At 34.1% G+C, this 20,053-nt stretch overlaps 3 protein-coding genes across 3 annotated transcripts; all 3 read left to right on the forward strand.

Annotated features, from left to right (window-relative positions):
- The first annotated feature begins 5,734 nt into the window (after positions 1–5,734).
- Positions 5,735–7,130, forward strand: LOC106424968. The gene has a single exon (XM_013865708.3). The coding sequence runs from the start codon at positions 6,330–6,332 to the stop codon at positions 6,915–6,917; it is 588 nt and encodes a 195-aa protein (XP_013721162.2). The 5' UTR covers positions 5,735–6,329; the 3' UTR covers positions 6,918–7,130.
- A 4,692-nt stretch (positions 7,131–11,822) lies between these two features.
- On the forward strand, positions 11,823–15,455 carry LOC125607871 (glutathione S-transferase T3-like). Its single transcript, XM_048777340.1, has one exon. It carries the CDS (start codon positions 12,713–12,715, stop codon positions 13,652–13,654), a length of 942 nt encoding a protein of 313 aa, XP_048633297.1. The 5' UTR covers positions 11,823–12,712; the 3' UTR covers positions 13,655–15,455.
- Positions 14,725–15,450, forward strand: LOC106442857. Its single transcript, XM_048777341.1, has one exon. The coding sequence runs from the start codon at positions 14,725–14,727 to the stop codon at positions 15,448–15,450; it is 726 nt and encodes a 241-aa protein (XP_048633298.1).
- Positions 15,456–20,053: the final 4,598 nt, after the last annotated feature.

Below are 20,053 nucleotides of genomic sequence, written 5' to 3' on the forward strand. Positions count from 1 at the left end.
CTCCCTTTTGTAGCCAGATCCTTCTTCAGATTGGGATGGGAATGTTCAAGCAGTTCTGACAGGTTCTCATGGTCTTTTAATCTCAATTCTCTTGAAGCTTTCGTCCCAAGTCACAATATATTACATATGGCGTGAAAGGAATGATCGCAGACACTCTCAATGGTTCAGGATAGTGAATTAGCTAGCAAGGATCATTGACAAAACAATAAGGCAGCGCATTCTGTCCACAGGGTATGCTGCGAAACCGAAGCTTCGGGGTTTGATGCAATGTTTGTTTGGGGCTCATATGGGGAATAGTTAGAAATGCAGTCTATACGTTTACTTTCTACTCAGATTCCTTAGTTGTACATAAATATTATTTTTCCTAGATGATCAATAAATTTAAAATTTCATCAAAAAAAAAACATATACTATACTTCTTATTAAACTAATTAATTTTTTTTAATATTAATATACAAAGGGATATTTTAATTCTTTCGTTAAATAAAAGATACAAAATTACCTAATATGATTAAAATATATATTGCAATTAGTGATTTTAAATAATAAAGATTTGGTAACAAATTTTACATCTTTAATCAATTTTGTTTAATTTTGTATTATTAAAATAAATTAAAAATTGTATTCACCATAGAACAAAAATTAACTTTTTCGTATATATTATATTTTAAATTTTGAAAATGACATTTAATTACTAAAATTGTTTAAAAGGTCTCACATTTAAAAATATGTGATCAATGGTTCAATTTTTGTTATAATAAGATACAAATGATCAAACTATACGAATAGGAATTCTCATTTAATAAATATTCATTCATATTAAGAGTACATATATTTTAATACTGTTTAAATTAAATTATATACCATATAAAATAAATATTTTAGTTTATGAATTTGCATTGAACAATTATTGAGAACTTAATATTTCAAGTTTTCAATTTGCATTGAAATTTTAATAAGATTATAAATTACTAAAATTATGTAAAGTCCACATCAAAAGTATGAAGTCTTATTTAATAGATAACCATATTAAAAGTATACTATATATGTATGTTTATATCATTTAAAATTAACTATATACCATAGAACATAGGTAAATAAAGCTGTTTTGATTTATTTATCATAACACATTGTCAATAAATAAAAAATGATTATTTTAATTTATTTGTTCGTGTCAATTTAATGATATATGTAATAGTTACGTGTTTCTCAATTATTTAAAATATAGTTAATATTGATTATTTAAAATATGTAAAAAATGCAAAATAAGTAATAGCATACATAAAAATATTTGTATACCAAAGGTTCGTCCAGCACAAGATGCAGATCTTAACCTAGTTAACAACAGAATTATGAATGCATGCAGATCTGATGAATCTTATATCGTAAAAAATAATGTGGTGTGAGAAGAAAATGACTACCATATTTTGGGTGAAATATATAGTCACGATGACTATTTTTAAACCAAATATATAATCAAAATCGCTAATTAAAATAATATTAAATTCTTCATTTATGTTGTTCTAGTCGTATTGAAAACGTAAATGTAGATTTGATGGAATTTGTTTTATAATAAATAGAGACATAATATTTGATAATACAAACCATTAATTTTCAATAAAAATATTTGTGTCGGTGAATATATATTTTTGGTATGATTATTGTTATTGATTTGTTACCATTTTCTCAAGATATAATCACAATATTTTTATCCAATTGCGAAATGTATAATCATAATATTTTTATTTTGAATGGTGAAAATACACATCATTACAAATAATTAGATTATTGAAATATATATTTTTTTGGTATGATTAATGTTATTGATTTGTTACCATTTTCTCAAGATATAATCACAATATTTTTATCCAATTGCGAAATGTATAATCATAATATTTTTATTTTGAATGGTGAAAATACACATCATTATAAATAATTAGATTATTGAAATAAATAGTAGATATTAAAAGCTTTATTGAAAAATTAAAAGGTATAGCAACCAACTGAAACTTTTGCTAGTAATATAGTAGTTTGAATCAATTATTAAAAAAAAAACAAAAATACAAAATCCTATTAAACATGGTAGTGTTAACCACATTTGTGAAAAAAATCTTGGGAAAATTGTTTTTTTAGAGCAAAAAAATGGTAACTATGTCCTTTTATACTAATCTATACTACTTTATGTCCCATTAGACTAATTTTTTTCAAAATGGCAGTAATGCCCTTAAAATTGTAATTTTTTATTTCTTTTTCGTTTTTTTTTATTTTTTTATTTCTTTTTCGTTTTTTTTTTTGTTTTTTTGTTCCTTTTTCGTTTTTTTATTTTTTTTAAAAAAAATCGATTTTTTTTTCAAAATATAAAAGTGAATATTCTCAAATATTTTGTTTCCATATTTTTAGGAACTGATTTCTTATCCGTAGAATACAACTAATATGTAGAAATCGGTTTCTACAGTTTTTTAGAATTATAGTAATGTTTAGATTTTGATTTCTACATGTTTTAGATTTATAGTAAATCTGTAGAAATCGGTTTCTACGTGTTTTAGATTTATATTAATGTGTAGATTTTGATTTCTAAAGATTTTAGAATGATAGGTTAAGCGCGGAATGTGTATTCTAAATATTTTTAGAATACTCCTATTTACGTAGATCATGTATTCTACACATTGTAGATTCAATGAAAAAAGTGGATTTCGTTTTCTACTTCGTAGAATGTCATTTCTACTTTATTTAGAACATAATATAAAATTTATAATTTTAACTTTTTTATAACTGGAAAAAATATCACTAAGTTCATATAGGTATTTTATCAAAAGTTACAATTTTTCCAAATTTTTTTTGTTTGTAAAACTATTTATTAAATTTATTTTCAAAAATATTAAAGGATGTTATAGGAAAACATGACACAAAATATAGATTAGTCTAAAGGACATAGTTACCATTTTTTTGCTCTAAAAAAACAGTTTTCCCAAAAATCTTTTGGACTTCTTATAAGTATGTCTCGATCTTCTGAATATTGTTTTTTTGTAGGTGTTAAACTTCCCATATGTAAGGAAACACGTTTTATACGTGAGGAGGTTCTTGTTTATATCTTTAAGCTTTATCCTGCTGAGTATATCATCTAGCGACGTAAATCTACCTTGTGACTCAAATATTCTAGAAATTTATCCAACTCGCAAGAAGCTTCTCGATAAAAAAGTTTACATTAAAAATATTGCATAGCAAAATACCCTTTGACGTCAACTGGCAGAAAATTGAGTGAAATAGGTCAATTTTTTTTATTAATAGGTTTAGAGTTCACAATTTGACACTTCATCACATCTGCTTTGTGATTCTTTTTCAAAAATACTCAGAAATATTTTGAAATCTTTTCTGAGAATATAATGCATAAAGGGGGTCGATTAGTAAGAATAATATCACACATTTACACATATAATCACCATGGATCCAAGCCTCAACACTTGGTAAATAAAGACACCAGTATTTCCAATAGGATTAACTAGTTTATCCTTAGTTAGGTACTTATCCAACTTCAAATGAGTTAAATATATATTTTTATCTCTCGTTGCCAAATCATTAAATTTTTCCATCAAAATTTTTGGTCAGTATTGCATCTAAAATATTACTCAATTCATGCTCCATTGCCTTCTCACTGGTTGGGCCATTGAAGTTGTTAATATTTATCCGCATGAGTGATAGATCCTAGATTTTACCAGTTTTAGGCCATATATTATGCTATGTTTAGAGTCCTTATTATCTATTTCGAGTCTGTTCTACGTCATTTACAGGTTCATGTTAGTTTTGGAGCACTTTGGAAAATATGGAGAAAAATGGAGGTTAAAAGGAAGAGACCCCATAGCTGTGTAGAAATTGGAGTCAAGACATGTTGTGAGCGTCAAACAATGTATCTTTGGCGTCGATTGAGGTTGATGAAAAATAACGAAGCCGACTAAACTTTCAACAATTGCATTTTCCCATAAATTTTCTTATTTGCAAATAAGCCCATGAGCATGTTTAACCTATTTCTATCTATTTTCTAGCCAATGTTTAGGATACACTTTATACTTTGAGAGAGAGATTTTGGAGAGAATATCAGAACTTCTTCAAAGATTGATTGAAACCTCTATATTTCTTTCCCTCAATCTATTATTCATTTTTTTTATTTTATTATTGCTTCTTTTATGATCATGTCTGAGTAATATATTTGTTAGATTTAGGGATTTTCTAAGGTTTTAATGAATTTGTGATTGATATATATGCTAGGGTAAATCCAGTGTCTCCTTCATTAGGATTGTTCTTTCTGCTTTTTCTTCGAGTAATTAACTAGTAACTTGATCTTAGGATAATTGGAATAAAACGAGAATGTGACTGGTTTCCTGATCTCTATCCTGCTGAGCTAGGTTTCTAGACACAACAAAATTTGCCCTAATTAACTTAGTGAACATATCGAATAAAATCTTAATGTCTATCTAGAAAAATTGGTCGCACAACGAGAGTTAGCCTTCGAGGATCTAGACTTAGATAATTGTGATTGGTTAATATTATTAGTGAACTAAAATTATCTTTGTAAAATATTATTTTCAAAGAAAAAAATTACAAAATCATTAAGACTCACATCAACTAAAATACTGGAATAAGAATGTTTTTAAAAATTGAAAGTTTCTAACTTGCCGAACTTAGCTATGGTTGATGGTTTTGTACACGAATAAAATAAATAATTGTGATTGGTTATGAATTAAGGAAACTTAGGTAGGAACACCACACATAAAGTCGGATCTTTAGTTTAGCCAAATATTGCCCCTTTTTTTTTGCTGAGTTTTCATATCATACCAAGAATTATAAATATAATCAGATTGGTAGAAAAAATTTGAAAAATAAAGCTTTAATAGAAATCAAAATTTATGAAATAGATCAAAAAACAAAATTTAGATGCCGAGTGAATAGATCACTTTATTTTCCACGCAACTCTAACACTTTTCACTCGATTGTATAGAGTTTTTATTATATTTATCAAGAAACTTTATAAAAAAATACATGCTATTGGTTATAGATTGTATTACAACATGCCCAACAATATTGAAAGTTTTGTATCTTGTCGAACTTAGTCATGTTATCAATTTTGCAACATGCCCAGCAATATTAACACGACGCCGAACCATTTTTATTAGTATTCTTAAAGTATGGACCAATGATTATGTATGTTAAATAAGCTCATAATATTTGTTTTACATTTATTTTATTTTTCTTTATATTTGTAGAAGAACTCAAGAAAGTAGCTGCAGGTAAAATATTTGGATCCAAAGCACCAAGCCGAACTAGATTTGAAAGTAATACTAAACACAAACTAAAACTGATTAAATACTTAGATGGATCTAAAAATTAATATTCAGATAAGCAAACCCGAATCTGATCCAAAATAAAATATTTTGAATACCAAAAATATCTAAATCAAAATTATATACTTAAATATGTTAATTATTTTAAATTGTGTATCTATTAGTTATTCAAAAATATGAAAATATCTGAAAATTATCAACATAGTCACAAGTAAATATCTAAAAATAACATTAAAGTGTTCAAAATACTGAAAATATTTACTGTTCTCCATCCAAATATTTAAATTGAACTAATTTTTATGTAAATTTAAATATTTAGCCTTACATTATTCAATTTTTTTATGATTTATATTATTTTATTTTTGGATTTTGAGGATTTAAATATATTTGGATTTTTTTTAAAAAAAATACATAATTAAAATAGGTATAGGAACTCGAATCCGAACTGAACACGCAATGATTCGAACCAAATGCAAACCAAAATTTGTAAAAATCTGAAATCCGAATGGATCAACTTAATCCGAATGGATATATGAATGTCTATCCCCCAAAAAAACTTATACAACAGATCTCTTAGTACAACATACAATAAATAATCTAATAAACTATTTCGTTCCGCGCACCCTTGATTATAAATATTAAAAGGAGTGACCAAAAAGTTATTGAGATTAATTAATCTCGGGATTCTAGTTTCTCGCCAGGTAGACTACTTAGGGATCGAGCTGTTGCTCCTCAAATCTCTATGTAAAGAAAATGATATGTTATGCTTTTCTAGTTAATTCTTTCTAATCTCCCAATTATAAACCCTTTCCCCGCTTCATGATTTGAAGTAGAACGTTTGAGTAATTCAGATCGTAAGCAATCACTCTTTTCTTTGTTTTCTGCTTTTTACATCAACCCATATAATTTTTATAGGGTTTTTGTTATCCAAAAGTATTTTGATCAAATCTAATTTTCTTCTTTTTGTTATTGTTTGCATCTGACGGTTATAATATGGTTGAACTCTTGTTTCTTCTATCCTTTTTGGTGGAACTACAAAGTAATTGCTTTCAGATAAATCTTGAGAACGCATTAATGAAAAATGGAGTGAGTTTTATTTCATTACTTTTTAAGAAACCAGTTTCATGGTTGTCTTTTATCGCCCCACCATTTCTTCACATCGTAGGGCTTGATTTCTCGCAAATCATCCTAACCTCAGCTGCTGTGTTCTTCTCCTCTTTTTTCTTCTCCTCTTTCTTATTCCCTCTCACAATCCAAAAACCAAACCCTATGATAGACTCCAAGGTTCAAGCTAAGGATCTTGGTCAACAAGACACTTTAGGAAACATCGAAATATCTACGAGCACTGATGATATTGTCAGAAATAAAGATGAAGAAGAGGGAACAATTCCTGATGAGGAAAGCCTTATAGAACTCTCCTTACCAAGCGGTCACTACGTTGGCCAGCAATTCAGTACTATGACTGTACATCAAGATTTCGGGCATATCCAACTATTAGCCGAGTCTGAAGATGATAATCTGATCGAAATCGATATTTCAATCGGATCCATCAAATGTTCCAGGTTTCAGTTCAAAGCCTGATACATGTTCATATTTTCTACAACCACGAAGGGAATAACGATTGTATGTAAAGTAATTATTCCGCTATTTTTGCACGCCACAAGTTTTCTGTGTGTTTTTAATAAACTATGTAGTTGCAATTTATACTTCTTTTTTTTCTCCAGCCTTGTGGGGTTTTGCTATTGTTGTCAAAACGGAACAAAAATTTATCACAGTTATCTCTTTGGTATAAAACCAATTTTGTCCATTTTGTCATTTTTTTATTTTATTCTTTCTTTTTCTGAAATTTAATGAAAGAAATAGTTTTATGAATAAAAAATTTTTAAAAATATAAACAATTAATAAAACACCAATATACACAAACACATATATTTTTTTAGCCGAAAAACTTGATAAATAAAATTTTTAAATTTTGTTCTGCTGAAAGTAGAATGTGTCTTCTACGGAAAATGAGTTAGTAGAAAACGAATTCCAGAATAAACAAATTCATCTACTTTTTTTTAAACGAAAAATCTACTTTTAATTAAAATTCTAAATATGGGAATGCGAATTCTACTAATTGTAAAGATCTACTTTTCTCTCAAATGCAGTTTCTACTTTTATGAAGTATTCTAAAATTTCGGAAATGCGGAATCTAAATACAACACGTAAGTCTACATGAGATAGAAAATGCATTCAAGATTTTTTCTTCTACGGATAAGAAAACTTGTTTTTCGAAAATTAAGGAAGTTTCTGTTAAAAAAAAATATTCTAAAAATATTCGAACTTCCTAAAACATGTTTTCATCGATTTGCTTTGCCAAAATATCAAAAAAAAAAATCATTTTCTTCTTCATCAATCTATGATTTTCCCATAGTTTGTCTTGTGATTTTCACAAACTCTTGTTCTATGATGCATATCTATACAACATGTGGTGTTTGGAAATTTGGTGCAACCACAAGATGAGTTTTTTTGGGTGATGACAAAAGGGGTAGGCTACTGCTCTTGGAATCAAGTTCTACCTTAGAAAATTTTAAAAGAATGGTTGTGGAGGATTTTGATATGGAAGAAGATTAGGGTTAGTAGGGATATTTGGTTTCGAGTGTCTTTTGTTCTCTTTTTATTTGTTTTTACATTTATTTTGTCTTTCTACAATATTTTATTTTTATATTTTTTCATTAAACTGTTAAAAATAGTTTTAATATATGCTTAATGAAAGGTTAGTTTTGGTATTATGAACAATATTATATTATAGGGACAACTTAGTGATGGTACTATACTAAGGGGACAACCATCCTAAATTTTTGTTTCGCTTTGGTAATTTCCCAAAATTTAAATCAATAACTGAAACTATTTAGTTTAATAAATAATGGTCAATATCCCAGTAAATTACATTGACTAAAATGCGATCGAGTTGTTAAATTCAGTAAATTACTATACTAAGGGGACAACCATCCTAAATTTTTGTTTCGCTTTGGTAATTTCCCAAAATTTAAATCAATAACTGAAACTATTTAGTTTAATAAATAATGATCAATATCCCAGTAAATTACATTGACTAAAATGCGATCGAGTTGTTAAATTCAGTAAATTACTATTTGACTTGTATTTTCATTTTTTGAATGGGTTGGCACGTGACGGTTGTAAGACAACGATCACAGCTATAAATTTGGATTTCAACAACTATCACAACTATTGGTAGGGTGAAAGTAAATCGAATATTGAAAATCACTATCTGAAAACTTGCAAATATATACAAAACTATGAAGTTTTTTGCACCATACTTGGTTATAATAATTAAAAAATATTTTATTTTAAAATAAAATTATATATATATATATAATTGTATATATATTATATTGCATCTAAGACCAAGTGCAATGGCGTGTTGAAAAAACTAATTCAACAGTTGACCAGATGCAGTGGTGTGTTTAATCATATGTTTAAAATGACTTGACACACAACTAGCTGAAAAAATTAAACCCGTTGAGAGGGAGAGAGACAGTCTGATGTGGCATAGTTACATTGGCCAAAGAGAAAGTGGTTCTGCCAACTTTTCTTTGATTGGCTGTGTTTTTTTTTTTCCTCTTCTACATTATTTCATTCAATTATTCTATATTAAAATATTTATTTTAAAAAATATTATATCAAAATTTATCATTTTTCATACTCTATAAATAGAGACTTGTTTCATTAGATTTGAACATAGAAAAAAAATCATCTTTAGCCTCTTATAACTCTCGTTTCTATTTAGATAGAGCAGTGGGCAATGCAGATTGGCACGAAAAGTTTCCTCACTCGACTGTGAAGTATATGAGGCTATGGGGATCGGACCATCGTCCGATCCTTGCAGACATACTCATAAAGCCAATAAAGAGATCGAAAAAGTTTAAGTTTGATAAAAGATGGCTGGATGATGACGAGCTAAGGCAAGTTATTCTTGATGGATGGAAATCTCCTGATCTTCCTCCTAATGCGACTATTATGGAACATATTTCCAGTTGCAGAAAAGCTTTGAGTGAATGGAGGAGACAACATAATGTGAACTCGGCCAAATTAGTGGAGGAGCTTAAGGAAAAAGTGGAGGGTCTGTATGCTGATGATAATGCAACAACTGAGGAAATTGCAGCAGCGCTGAAGGATCTCTCTGATGCTCTTAAAGCAGAAGAATTATTCTGGAAACAGAAGAGTCAGGTGTTTTGGCTGAGGGAAGGGGACAGAAATACAAAAAAATTTCATGCCTTAACAAAGCAAAGGAGAGCGAGAAATAAGATTACACAGCTCCTAGATGCGAATGGAGCCGTAGTTGGGGACGAAGAAGGATTAGTAGCCATTGCTACTAGTTACTTTAGACAGATCTTTGAATCATCGGATCCAGAAGATATTGAAGACGTACTTTCTCAGGTTCCATCGACGATCACTGGATATATGAACGAAAATCTTACAGCTCCGGTCTCTGAATGGGAGATCAAACTAGCGCTCTTTGCTATGCATCCGGAAAAGGCCCCAGGTCCAGATGGGATGACTGCACTTTTCTATCAGAAATTCTGGGATATTATAAAGGAGGATTTAACTCTTATGGTTAATAAATTCCTTTTCGAGGGGACGATGGCGAATGGACTGAATGATACAAATATATGTCTTATCCCGAAAACAACGAGGCCCAATGAAATGGTCCAGTTTAGACCCATCAGCTTATGTAACGCCAGTTACAAGATAATCTCTAAGGTCTTATGCCAAAGATTAAAGAAAGTGCTACCAGGACTGATATCGGAGACTCAGTCAGCCTTTGTTGCTAGGAGACAGATCTCAGATAACATTATGATTGCTCAGGAGATGTTCCACGCTCTTAGAACTAAACCTAGTGGACGTAGTAAAAGGATGGCTATCAAGACAGATATGAGTAAGGCATATGATAGGATGTAATGGTCCTTTATTGAAGCTGTCATGCGCAAAATGGGGTTCTCAGAGATATGGATTGCCTGGATAATGCGTTGTATTACGTCGGTGAAATATAAGGTCCTTATGAATGGTGAGCCAAGAGGAAATATTGTTCCAGGGAGAGGATTACGTCAAGGAGATCCTTTGTCTCCTTTCATTTTTATTCTATGCACGGAAGCGCTCGTTAGCCTTCTCAATCATGCAGAGAACCAAGGGAAGATAACAGGGATGCGCGTTACACGCGCGTGTCCGTCGGTATCCCACCTTCTCTTTGCTGATGATAGCCTTTTCTTCTGTAAGGCGGAGCCCCGTGAATGTGAAGAAGTAATGAAAGTAATCAGGAAATATGGCAAAGCGTCTGGACAATGTATTAATTTTGATAAATCTTCCTTACTCTTTGGTAAGCGGATTAATGCGGCTACTAGACAACAGCTTAAAGATGTGCTTGGAATACAGAATGAAGGAGGAATAGGAACTTACCTTGGTATCCCAGAAGACATAAGTGGATCTAGGTGCAAACTTTTTGCATTTCTGAAAGATAAGTTGATGCATAGAGTGAATGGATGGACAGGCAGATGGCTCTCAAAAGGTGGAAAGGAAGTGTTGATTAAATCCATTTTGCTTGCTCTACCGACGTACGTTATGTCTACTTTTCTGCTCCCACTAGAGATTTGTGAAAACCTTGTCAGTGCCATTGCACAGTTCTGGTGGAGTTCAAATCCACCAAAGAGAGGGATACACTGGGCGAAGCGGGAGAAAGTTTGTTTACCAAAAGAGGAGGGTGGAATTGGTTTCCGTATGATCCATGAGTTCAATCTGGCCCTGTTGGCTAAACAATTATGGAGGCTACTTCAGTTCCCTGATTCCCTAGTTGCACGGGTTTTGAAGGGAAGATACTATAGATTGAGTTCTCCACTAAGAGTGGATACTGCTAACAACCCATCCTATGTGTGGACGAGCATTATTGCAGCCAGGAAATTGTTACTATTAGGGATCAGACAGAAAATTCATTCCGGATATGAAGTTAAGGTGTGGGAAGATCCGTGGATTCCAACGACCTCCGCGAGACCAGCTAACTCCATAGTGCCAGTCATGCACCCTAATATGAGAGTCAGCGATCTTATTGATCAAGCATCGAAGGAGTGGAATATTGGTCTATTGGAGAATTATGTCATCCCTGAGGACATACCTCTCATAAGGAGTTTAGCCATAAGCTCGACTCATCGTCGAGATACTTTTTGCTGGAACTACACAAAGAATGGCCAATACATGGTTAAATCTGGTTATTGGGTGGCACAAAATGTATTAAAACCAGCAACAGAGAAAGAAGTTATAGAGCCGAGCATCACAAAGCTCCAAGCCTTTGCTTGGAAGGTAGAGGCGCCAAAGAAGATATGTCATCTTATATGGAAATTGTTGACTGGTCATGTGGCAGTAACGAGGAACTTGACAAGACGCAATATGAGGTGTGACAATTACTGTCCAAGATGCGGAGAATTAGAGGAAACTGTGACCCATGCATTTTTTGAATGTCCGCCAACTATTCAAGTCTGGTCATTATCATCGACTCCAACAAGCCCTGATATATTCCCAGTATCAAGTGTCTACACAAATATGGATTATCTGTTTTGGAGGAAGAATAGCATCATCGAGCCAGAACGAGACAGGGATCCTTATCCCTGGATATTATGGTACATTTGGAAGGCTAGAAATGACAAACTCTTCAGAGGAATAGATAGAGATCCATTGGAGCTAGTTCGACACGCAGAGAGTGAATGTCAAGCATGGTTTGATGCTAATGAAGCGGTACAACCAGTGTTACAACCAGTGGTTCAAGCTAATATCCCTAAGATAGCCCAAGTCATACGTTTGGGTAATATATGCTTGCTAGATGGATCTTGGACATCTTCTGCTTACTTTAGCGGATGCGGCTGGGTATGGATGGACAGTGCTGGGAATATTCAACTTATGGGAACAAAGAATTTCACTCGACGTGAATCAGCTTTGCATTCGGAAGTAGAAGCACTGCGGTGGGCGATGGAAAATATGCTTCAACATTCAACATGCCAGAACTTTGGGACAGACTGCAACGAGCTGATTGCAATGTTAAAGGACCCTCAAGATTGGCCAAGCTTTGCGACAGAATTGGAGAGAATAGAGACATTACAGATATGCTTCCTGGACTTCAGCATCATTCATGTTCCACGGGCGCGCAATCAGATTTCAGATTTTTTAGCTAAGACTGCAAGATCCTTCCATAGGGAGTTACTTTTTATTGGTTGTTCTATTCCGGTTTGGTTACCCAGACCACCTCAAGTTTGAGTAATAGAATGGCCTTTTGACGTCAAAAAAAAAAAAACTCTCGTTTCTATATTTTTTCTATCTTCTTTGAAAAAATGGATCCCAACCAAAATTCTTCTAATAATATCCAAAACCCTTCAAACAACCCTTTTAACTATCCGAATCCCAACAACTATCCATTCCAAAATCCGTTTCCTAACCCCAACCAACCCCAAAACATACCAAATTATGGTTTTCCACCAAGTTTTTTCACGCCATCGGCTGTTCCAAACTACCATCCATATTATGGTTCGCCAATGTCATATTCATCTCAACCACCCACTTATTCTTCTACTCCAAAGGATAAGAAAATTGCTTCGAATGTTGGAGCAACTGAATTTCCCGAGTTTTCTACACAAATGACTCTTGGTGGTATAAGTGGAGTTAATGAAGCAACTCTTGGAGCAGACAGTTCAGCCTCTGCTACCCGAAAAAGCGTCAAATGGACAACTGAGCAAAATTTGGTGCTATTGAGTGGGTGGATCAAATATGGAACAAACAGCGTTGTTGGCAGAAACCAGAAAAGTGAATCATTTTGGGGCAAAATTGTTGAGTATTGTAATGAACATTGCTCATTTGATCTTCCGCGCAGTGGAGTTTCATGCAGAAATCATTACAACTACATGAACCAAAAATTGTCAAAATGGATTAGCGCTTACGATAACGCTAAGCGTATGCAACAAAGTGGGTGGTCGGAGCAAGATGTATTGGCGAAAGCGCAAGAAATCTATTCAGGTGGTGGTACCGGAAATTTCAATTTAATGAAAGAATGGATCGCTGTCCGTGATCAACCACGTTATGGTAGTCAAGTTGGAGGGAATAGTGGCTCTAAAAGCAGTGGATCTAAGAGAGCCCACGATTGTGATGCTAGTGACTCTAACTCTGTTGGATCCACTGCTCGTCCAATGGGAAGGGATGCAGCAAAGAAAAAAGCTAAAAAGAAAGGCAAGAGCGTAGCCTTGGAAGTGGTCAACGAAGATTTTAATGAATTCAAATAAATCAAGGCTCAAGAGTTTGAACGCTTGGAAAAATTAGCCATGTTGCAAGAGGAGGCAAACCAAAGGAGAAAAGAGGCAATCCAAAGACAAGTGGAGGCAAACCAAAGGCAAGATGAGGCAAACCAATTGATGAAAGAAAAAACTCGGGCTAAGAAGATGAAAATGTGGCTGAAGCTAAGTGAAAAGAACATCTCAATGACAAGAGCAAAGATATGTTCCAATAGTTGAGCGATGAATTATTTGGAAATTAATTGTGGTCAAAAGTGGTTGTATGCATCATACCACGTCCATGCTTATTTGCATCATACCACTCTATGCTTGTCTGTGTCATGGCACTCCACGCCTTCATAATTTTTTTTTGTCATTCTCTCCTTTAATAATGTTGTTGTCAGTTGATGCTTTAATAATATATTTTCTTGTTATGCTTTAATAATATAAAATCTTATCCTCCAATCACTCAACATGATTTTAAAGCGCCTGTGACTTTAAAAATGGCATAACGTTATCTTGCGACCACTCAACATGATTCAATAATGTTGTTCAGTACCCGTGACTTTTCTATCAGTGTTATCCGTCAATTTTGGCTTTAAATGCATAACTTTATCTTGCAACCACTCAACATGATTCAATAATGTTGTTCAGTGCCCGTGACTTTTCTATCAGTGTTATCTTCTAGCCACACAATGTGATTTAATAATACTGTCAAGTGCCCGTGACTTTTTCTTTAATGTAAAAATATTATCTTCCAACCACTCAACATGATCTATCGGTTTCATTGTCTTATAAATATGAACTCATTCTTTCATTGATGTATCAAAACCACAATGGATCCATCAGAAATTCCTTTTGATATGGATCCATCAGAACTTTTTTTTGATATTGAAGCTTACAAAAAACAATCTGAAATTGAAGAAATGTATATTCTCAACCAGTTTAGTGAGCATCGAAAGAAAATAGAGGAAGACTATCCATCTCGAAGCAAGAGAAGATACCACAAGAGAGATCATGCAGCGGCAAATCAAAGATTGATTGACGACTAATTTTCCAATCAACCTACATATGACGATACAATGTTTCGTCGACGATTTCGGATGCGAAAAGATGTTTTTCTCCGAATCGTAGGGGACCTATCAAGAAGTGACGATTACTTCACTCAACGATATGACGCAGCTAATAAAGAAGGTATATCTCCATTAGCGAAATGTACCACAGCCATGCGAATGTTAGCATATGGTATGGCGGCCGACGCAGTTGATGAATACATCAAAATTGGAGGCACAACAGCTTTGGAGTGCTTGCGTAGGTTCTGCAAGGGAATCATACAAATGTACGAGCAAGTGTATCTCAGAGCCCCAACTGAAGATGACCTGCAAAGAATTTTGCATGTTAGTGAAATGCGAGGGTTCCCGGGGATGATTGGGAGTATTGATTGCATGCACTGGGAATGGAAAAATTGTCCTAAAGCGTGGGAAGGACAATATACTCGGGGAGATAAGGGAACTACCACTGTTATTCTTGAAGCGGTTGCAACCCATGATCTATGGATCTGGCATGCTTTTTTTGGATGTCCAGGCACATTGAACGATATAAACGTTCTAGATCGTTCACCAGTGTTCGATGCTGTTGAACAAGGAAATACTCCAAAAGTTAACTTCTTCGTGAACCAACGACCTTACAATATGGCGTACTATCTAGCTGACGGTATTTATCCTTCTTATCCTACTTTTGTCAAATCGATTAGGCTTCCTCAAAGTGAACCGGACAAGTTATTTGCACAAGTTCAAGAGGGATGTTGAAAGGACATTGAACGTGCATTCGGAGTGCTGCAGGCTCGATTTAAAATCATTCGCGAACCAGCTCGCTTGTGGGAAATTTCTGATTTGGCTATCATAATGAGGTCGAGTATCATATTGCATAATATGATTGTCGAGGATGAACGAGATACATATGCTCAACACTGGACTGATTATGATCAACCTGAGGCAAGTGTATCTAATGCACCACAACCATTCTCGACCGAAGTGTTACCTGCATTTGCTAATCACGTTCGTGCTAGGTCTGAGTTGCGTGATTCAAACGTGCATCACAAATTGCAAGCAGATCTAGTCAAACACATATGGCAAAAATTTAGAATGTTCCGTGGTTAGAAATCTTTTTAAGTTTGTGAGTTAAGTTTATTGTACTAATTATGCTATGTGTGTTTTATTATTTGTGTTGTATGCTTATTAATGTATTGTATTGAATTTTAAGTTGTTGTAATTCTATTTTTTTATTAATAGCTCTTTATATTTGTTATATTTAATAATTGATATTTTTATTGAAATTATAAAATTAAACATAAATTAATTAATCATTTATATAGCTTTTAAATATTATAATTTAGTTTAAACTAATAATTATTATTAATATGTAACTACAAAACAAAAAAATCTAAAACAAAACAAAAATATGGAAAATAAAATTGGTAGGGTAGGGTGTTGAATTTTATGAAACAAACCATTGTAGAGTATAGAAAATGAGTGGGTGTTGAATTATTAAGTGGAAGAGAGAGAAACTGATGTGGAAGAAAGAGAATATGATGTGGAGGGTGTTGTGTGTTGAATCTTTTGTATATAGTCTAATAAAGATTCTATTTACACTTATATTTATACGTGAATTATCATTCTTTTACATGTTAGATTCTTGGTTTTGTTGAATGGTAATTTACATGGCTTTATAAAACCCCAATGATGTATACGTCAAAGGCGACCCTCTGTCGCCATTTATCTTCACCTTATATGCGGAAGCATTAGTGATGAGTTGTCTAAACGTCTCTGCCGAAACTGGTAGTCTCCATGGAGTTAAGCTTATGGATTCATCATTCGGTCCACCATCTCTTGTTTGTTGATGATAGCTTATTACTTTGTAAAGCTACCTTTAAAGAATTTGGGGAGATTATGTCATGCATTAGATGTATGGTGAGGCGTCTGGTCAAATTGTTAACCACCAAAAGTCTTCGGTGATCCTTGTTTTACTGATCTCTGATTCTACAAAAACTGAAGTCAAATCAGTTGTTCATATATAAGGAAGGAGGAAAAGGATCTTACATGAGTCTTCTGAAATGTTACAGGGTTCAAAAAGAAAGCTCCTTATTTTCGTTAAAGAGGCAATTCAACGCTAGTTTGCTAAATTGTTATTTTAGAGAGGTAAAGAAAATCTACTGAAGTCAGGTGAGTTTGTCTCTCCCTTTATTTGAGATGTCATGCTTCAAGCTTCCTAAGGATGTGTATACCAAATTGATAAGTGCTATGATTGAATTATGGTGGAGTAGTGGAAACATTCGGAGAAAATTTATTTGGGTAGCTTGGCAAAGCTATGTAACGATAAGAGAAAGATAGTCATGGTTTCAGAGACATTGAAAATTTTAATCAATCTCTGCTCGCAAAGCAGGCGTGGAGACTATGGAGCTCTCATAACTCATTGTTGGCTCTTATATTGAGACATCGCTACTTTGTTTTATCCTCCTTCCTGGAGTGTATCTTGGGACACGTCTGTCATACGCTTGGCGCAGTATAATGCATGGACAGAAGTTATTGAAGTAAGGATTAGTGAAACAGATTGGCGATGGAATGGATACAAGGGTGTGGGTTCATAACTGGTGATGGATCTGATCCCAAGACCTTCGTGTTATCGCAAAGATGCTACGGTTGACCTTACGTAGATGGCCAATGATATTATCGACTGAAACTTAGGAACTTAGAATGTTTGGCAGTTCCGACAAGTAATTGTAGAGGAGGATCGCATTGGTTCTCAATACCAAGCTCCACGTCTTGAGAGCAGAATCTGTCTGGTGGGGATTCTCAAAAAATGGAAAGTATGATTCTAAAAGTGGCTACAAACTTATTGAGACTCTCTCTGGTAGATATTCAGTCTAGTCTTCTGATAGACTATGGATTTGACTCACTTTTACCCATGGTTTATAAGTGTTTAATTACTAATTATTATATTATAGAGTCTATTTAGAGTATTTATAGGATCATGAGTGATTTGGAGGAAAGTGATGATTTTGTAGCATTTTGGAGATATTTGGAGTAAGCACCCGAGATGACCATCGAGCTTGACCATCGGTCGATAATGAAGAGGAATAATCAATCAATGTTCACATCTTGACATCGATTGACAGCGAAGCGCGCAGAAAGCCCGTTTGGTCACAGCCGACTTAGAGCCCAAGTCTTCACCACTTTACAAGATTACCCCTGACGAGTTTTAACTTAATTATATAAGCTTTGCCAACATGTTAGAGGCCAAGTGTGTTTTTTTTTTTTTACTATTTTCACAGCAAAGGTTTTCTAGGATTTTAATAGATTGGAGAGAGGATCCAAAGTTATTTGTGATTGGAACTCCATTAATATCTATCTATTATTCTAATGCAGTTTTCATACCTATTTGATGTTATGAATTGCTTAATCATGTCTGAGTAGTTCTCTTGTTAGATTATAGGGCTTAAATAGGTTATGAGGGATTATCCCCAACTATATATTGCTAAGTTGTGATATTAATCATTAGGATTGCCATTAATGTCTGATTCTAGATTAGTTACCTAGAACTTGCCATAGGATTGTTAGATATAAGCGATAGCTTTCATCTCATCCTGAAATCATTCTAATTGCGCTAAGATCTTGCTAAGAGTAAGGGGAGAGCTGATCTAGTGAGCTTAGTGAGCACATTCAATCTGTGCATTAACGCTTGACCAACAACGTCGATCGATATTCATATAGAATCATCGATCGACACTGGTCAATAGATGAACCTAGAAAGCGAGAGCCTAGTGGTTCGTTTATAAGTGTTGAGCTCTACAATATCATGCATGCAACTTGTTAGGCATCTATAGGATTATAATTTCAAATTTCCTGAATAAAAACCCTAAGTCTATCTATTTCCTTTTAAGCACCAAAACCTCAACCAATCAATCGAGCAATTACTTGCTCAAAGATTTGTAACTTTACATTTAAACAATTAAACCATCCAGCTTAACAAGTCTGATTAGATTTATTAGGTTCCCTAGCTCCTTGTGGATTCGATCTATAAGTACTACAATTGAACCTCTTATTTGAGAGAACAAAATCACTCCTTAGGGTAATTTGAGTGATATCAAATTTGGCGCTGTTGCCAGGAAGCTTTGATCACCTATTAGATTTGATTCTTGTTAAGTTTAAAACCGCTTTCTGACACAAAATTTTGTCTTGGCCTTTCAGGTACATGCCCAGCAGTACCAAAAGCAACAAGAAAACTCAACTGCTATTCTCATCAGATCCTGCAAGCTTGGACCTTTCAATCTGCAAGGAAGTATGTTCCTCAACGATCGACAACAACACTTGTTCGTCGCTCGATTTTTGTCAGCCACCATCGACCCAGGCACTAGTCCTGTCGACCGACACTTGATAACCACCATCGACTAAAGACACTCATCTTCCATCGACCGACATCTTCCATCTGACATCGATCGATACTTTAATCCTCACATCGATCGATACTGAGCTGCGAGACATGGTTGCGACATTGATTCTTGTACGTGATGAGAGAGGAGACCTGCATGACCAGGAAGGTCATCTGCGTAATGTAGCAGGTCAGAGGATATATGCTCAGGGGGCTGCAATCCCTGAGTCTGATACTGATGCTACAAGCACTACTCTACTTGTAGATGAGGCTGCTTGACCTAGAACGTTGGCTGACTACAACCGTCCAACTCAGTTCTACACCAACAGATCAGCCATTCGTCCTCCAACTATTCAGAGGGAGAATTTCGAGTTGAAGCCGTAGTACTACACACTCGTGGACAAACTACCTACTATGGGTTATCTCACGAGCATCCTATAGACCATCTGGAGAGTTTCGAGGATCTTATATCTGCTACTAAAGTCGAGGGAGTCTCTGAAGACTACCTCCTATGCAAGCTCTTCAAGTACTCACTAGCTGGAGATGCTTTACATTGGCTTAAGCAGTTACCACCAGGATCTCTCACATCTTGGAGCGACATAAATAATGCATTCTTATGCAACTTCTTTGATGAAGTGTGTGCTGAAGACTTGAGGAGCAAGATTGCTACTTTCACTCAGGAGCCTGCAGAGTCATTCAGAAGCTCCTGGATCAGATTCAAGTCTTATCAGTGAGATTACCCACACCATGGATTCAATGAAGTACAACTGCTCAATACTTTCTACAGAGGCATCGCGGTACAGTATCAGATGGCTCTTGATGCTTCCAACAATGGGAACTTCAACTTCAGGAATCCATAGGAGGCTGCGAAAGTCATTGAGAACTTAGCATCCAGCAGCAGCACCAAGAACACTGGCTTTGAGAGAAAGAGATCTGCCACCGTCCTTAGGAAATAATCAGATGGATGAAAGTGAGGGCAAAGTT

Source organism: Brassica napus, chromosome A4 (assembly GCF_020379485.1).
Source record: "Brassica napus cultivar Da-Ae chromosome A4, Da-Ae, whole genome shotgun sequence".
In the NCBI taxonomy this organism is placed as follows: domain Eukaryota; kingdom Viridiplantae; phylum Streptophyta; class Magnoliopsida; order Brassicales; family Brassicaceae; genus Brassica; species Brassica napus.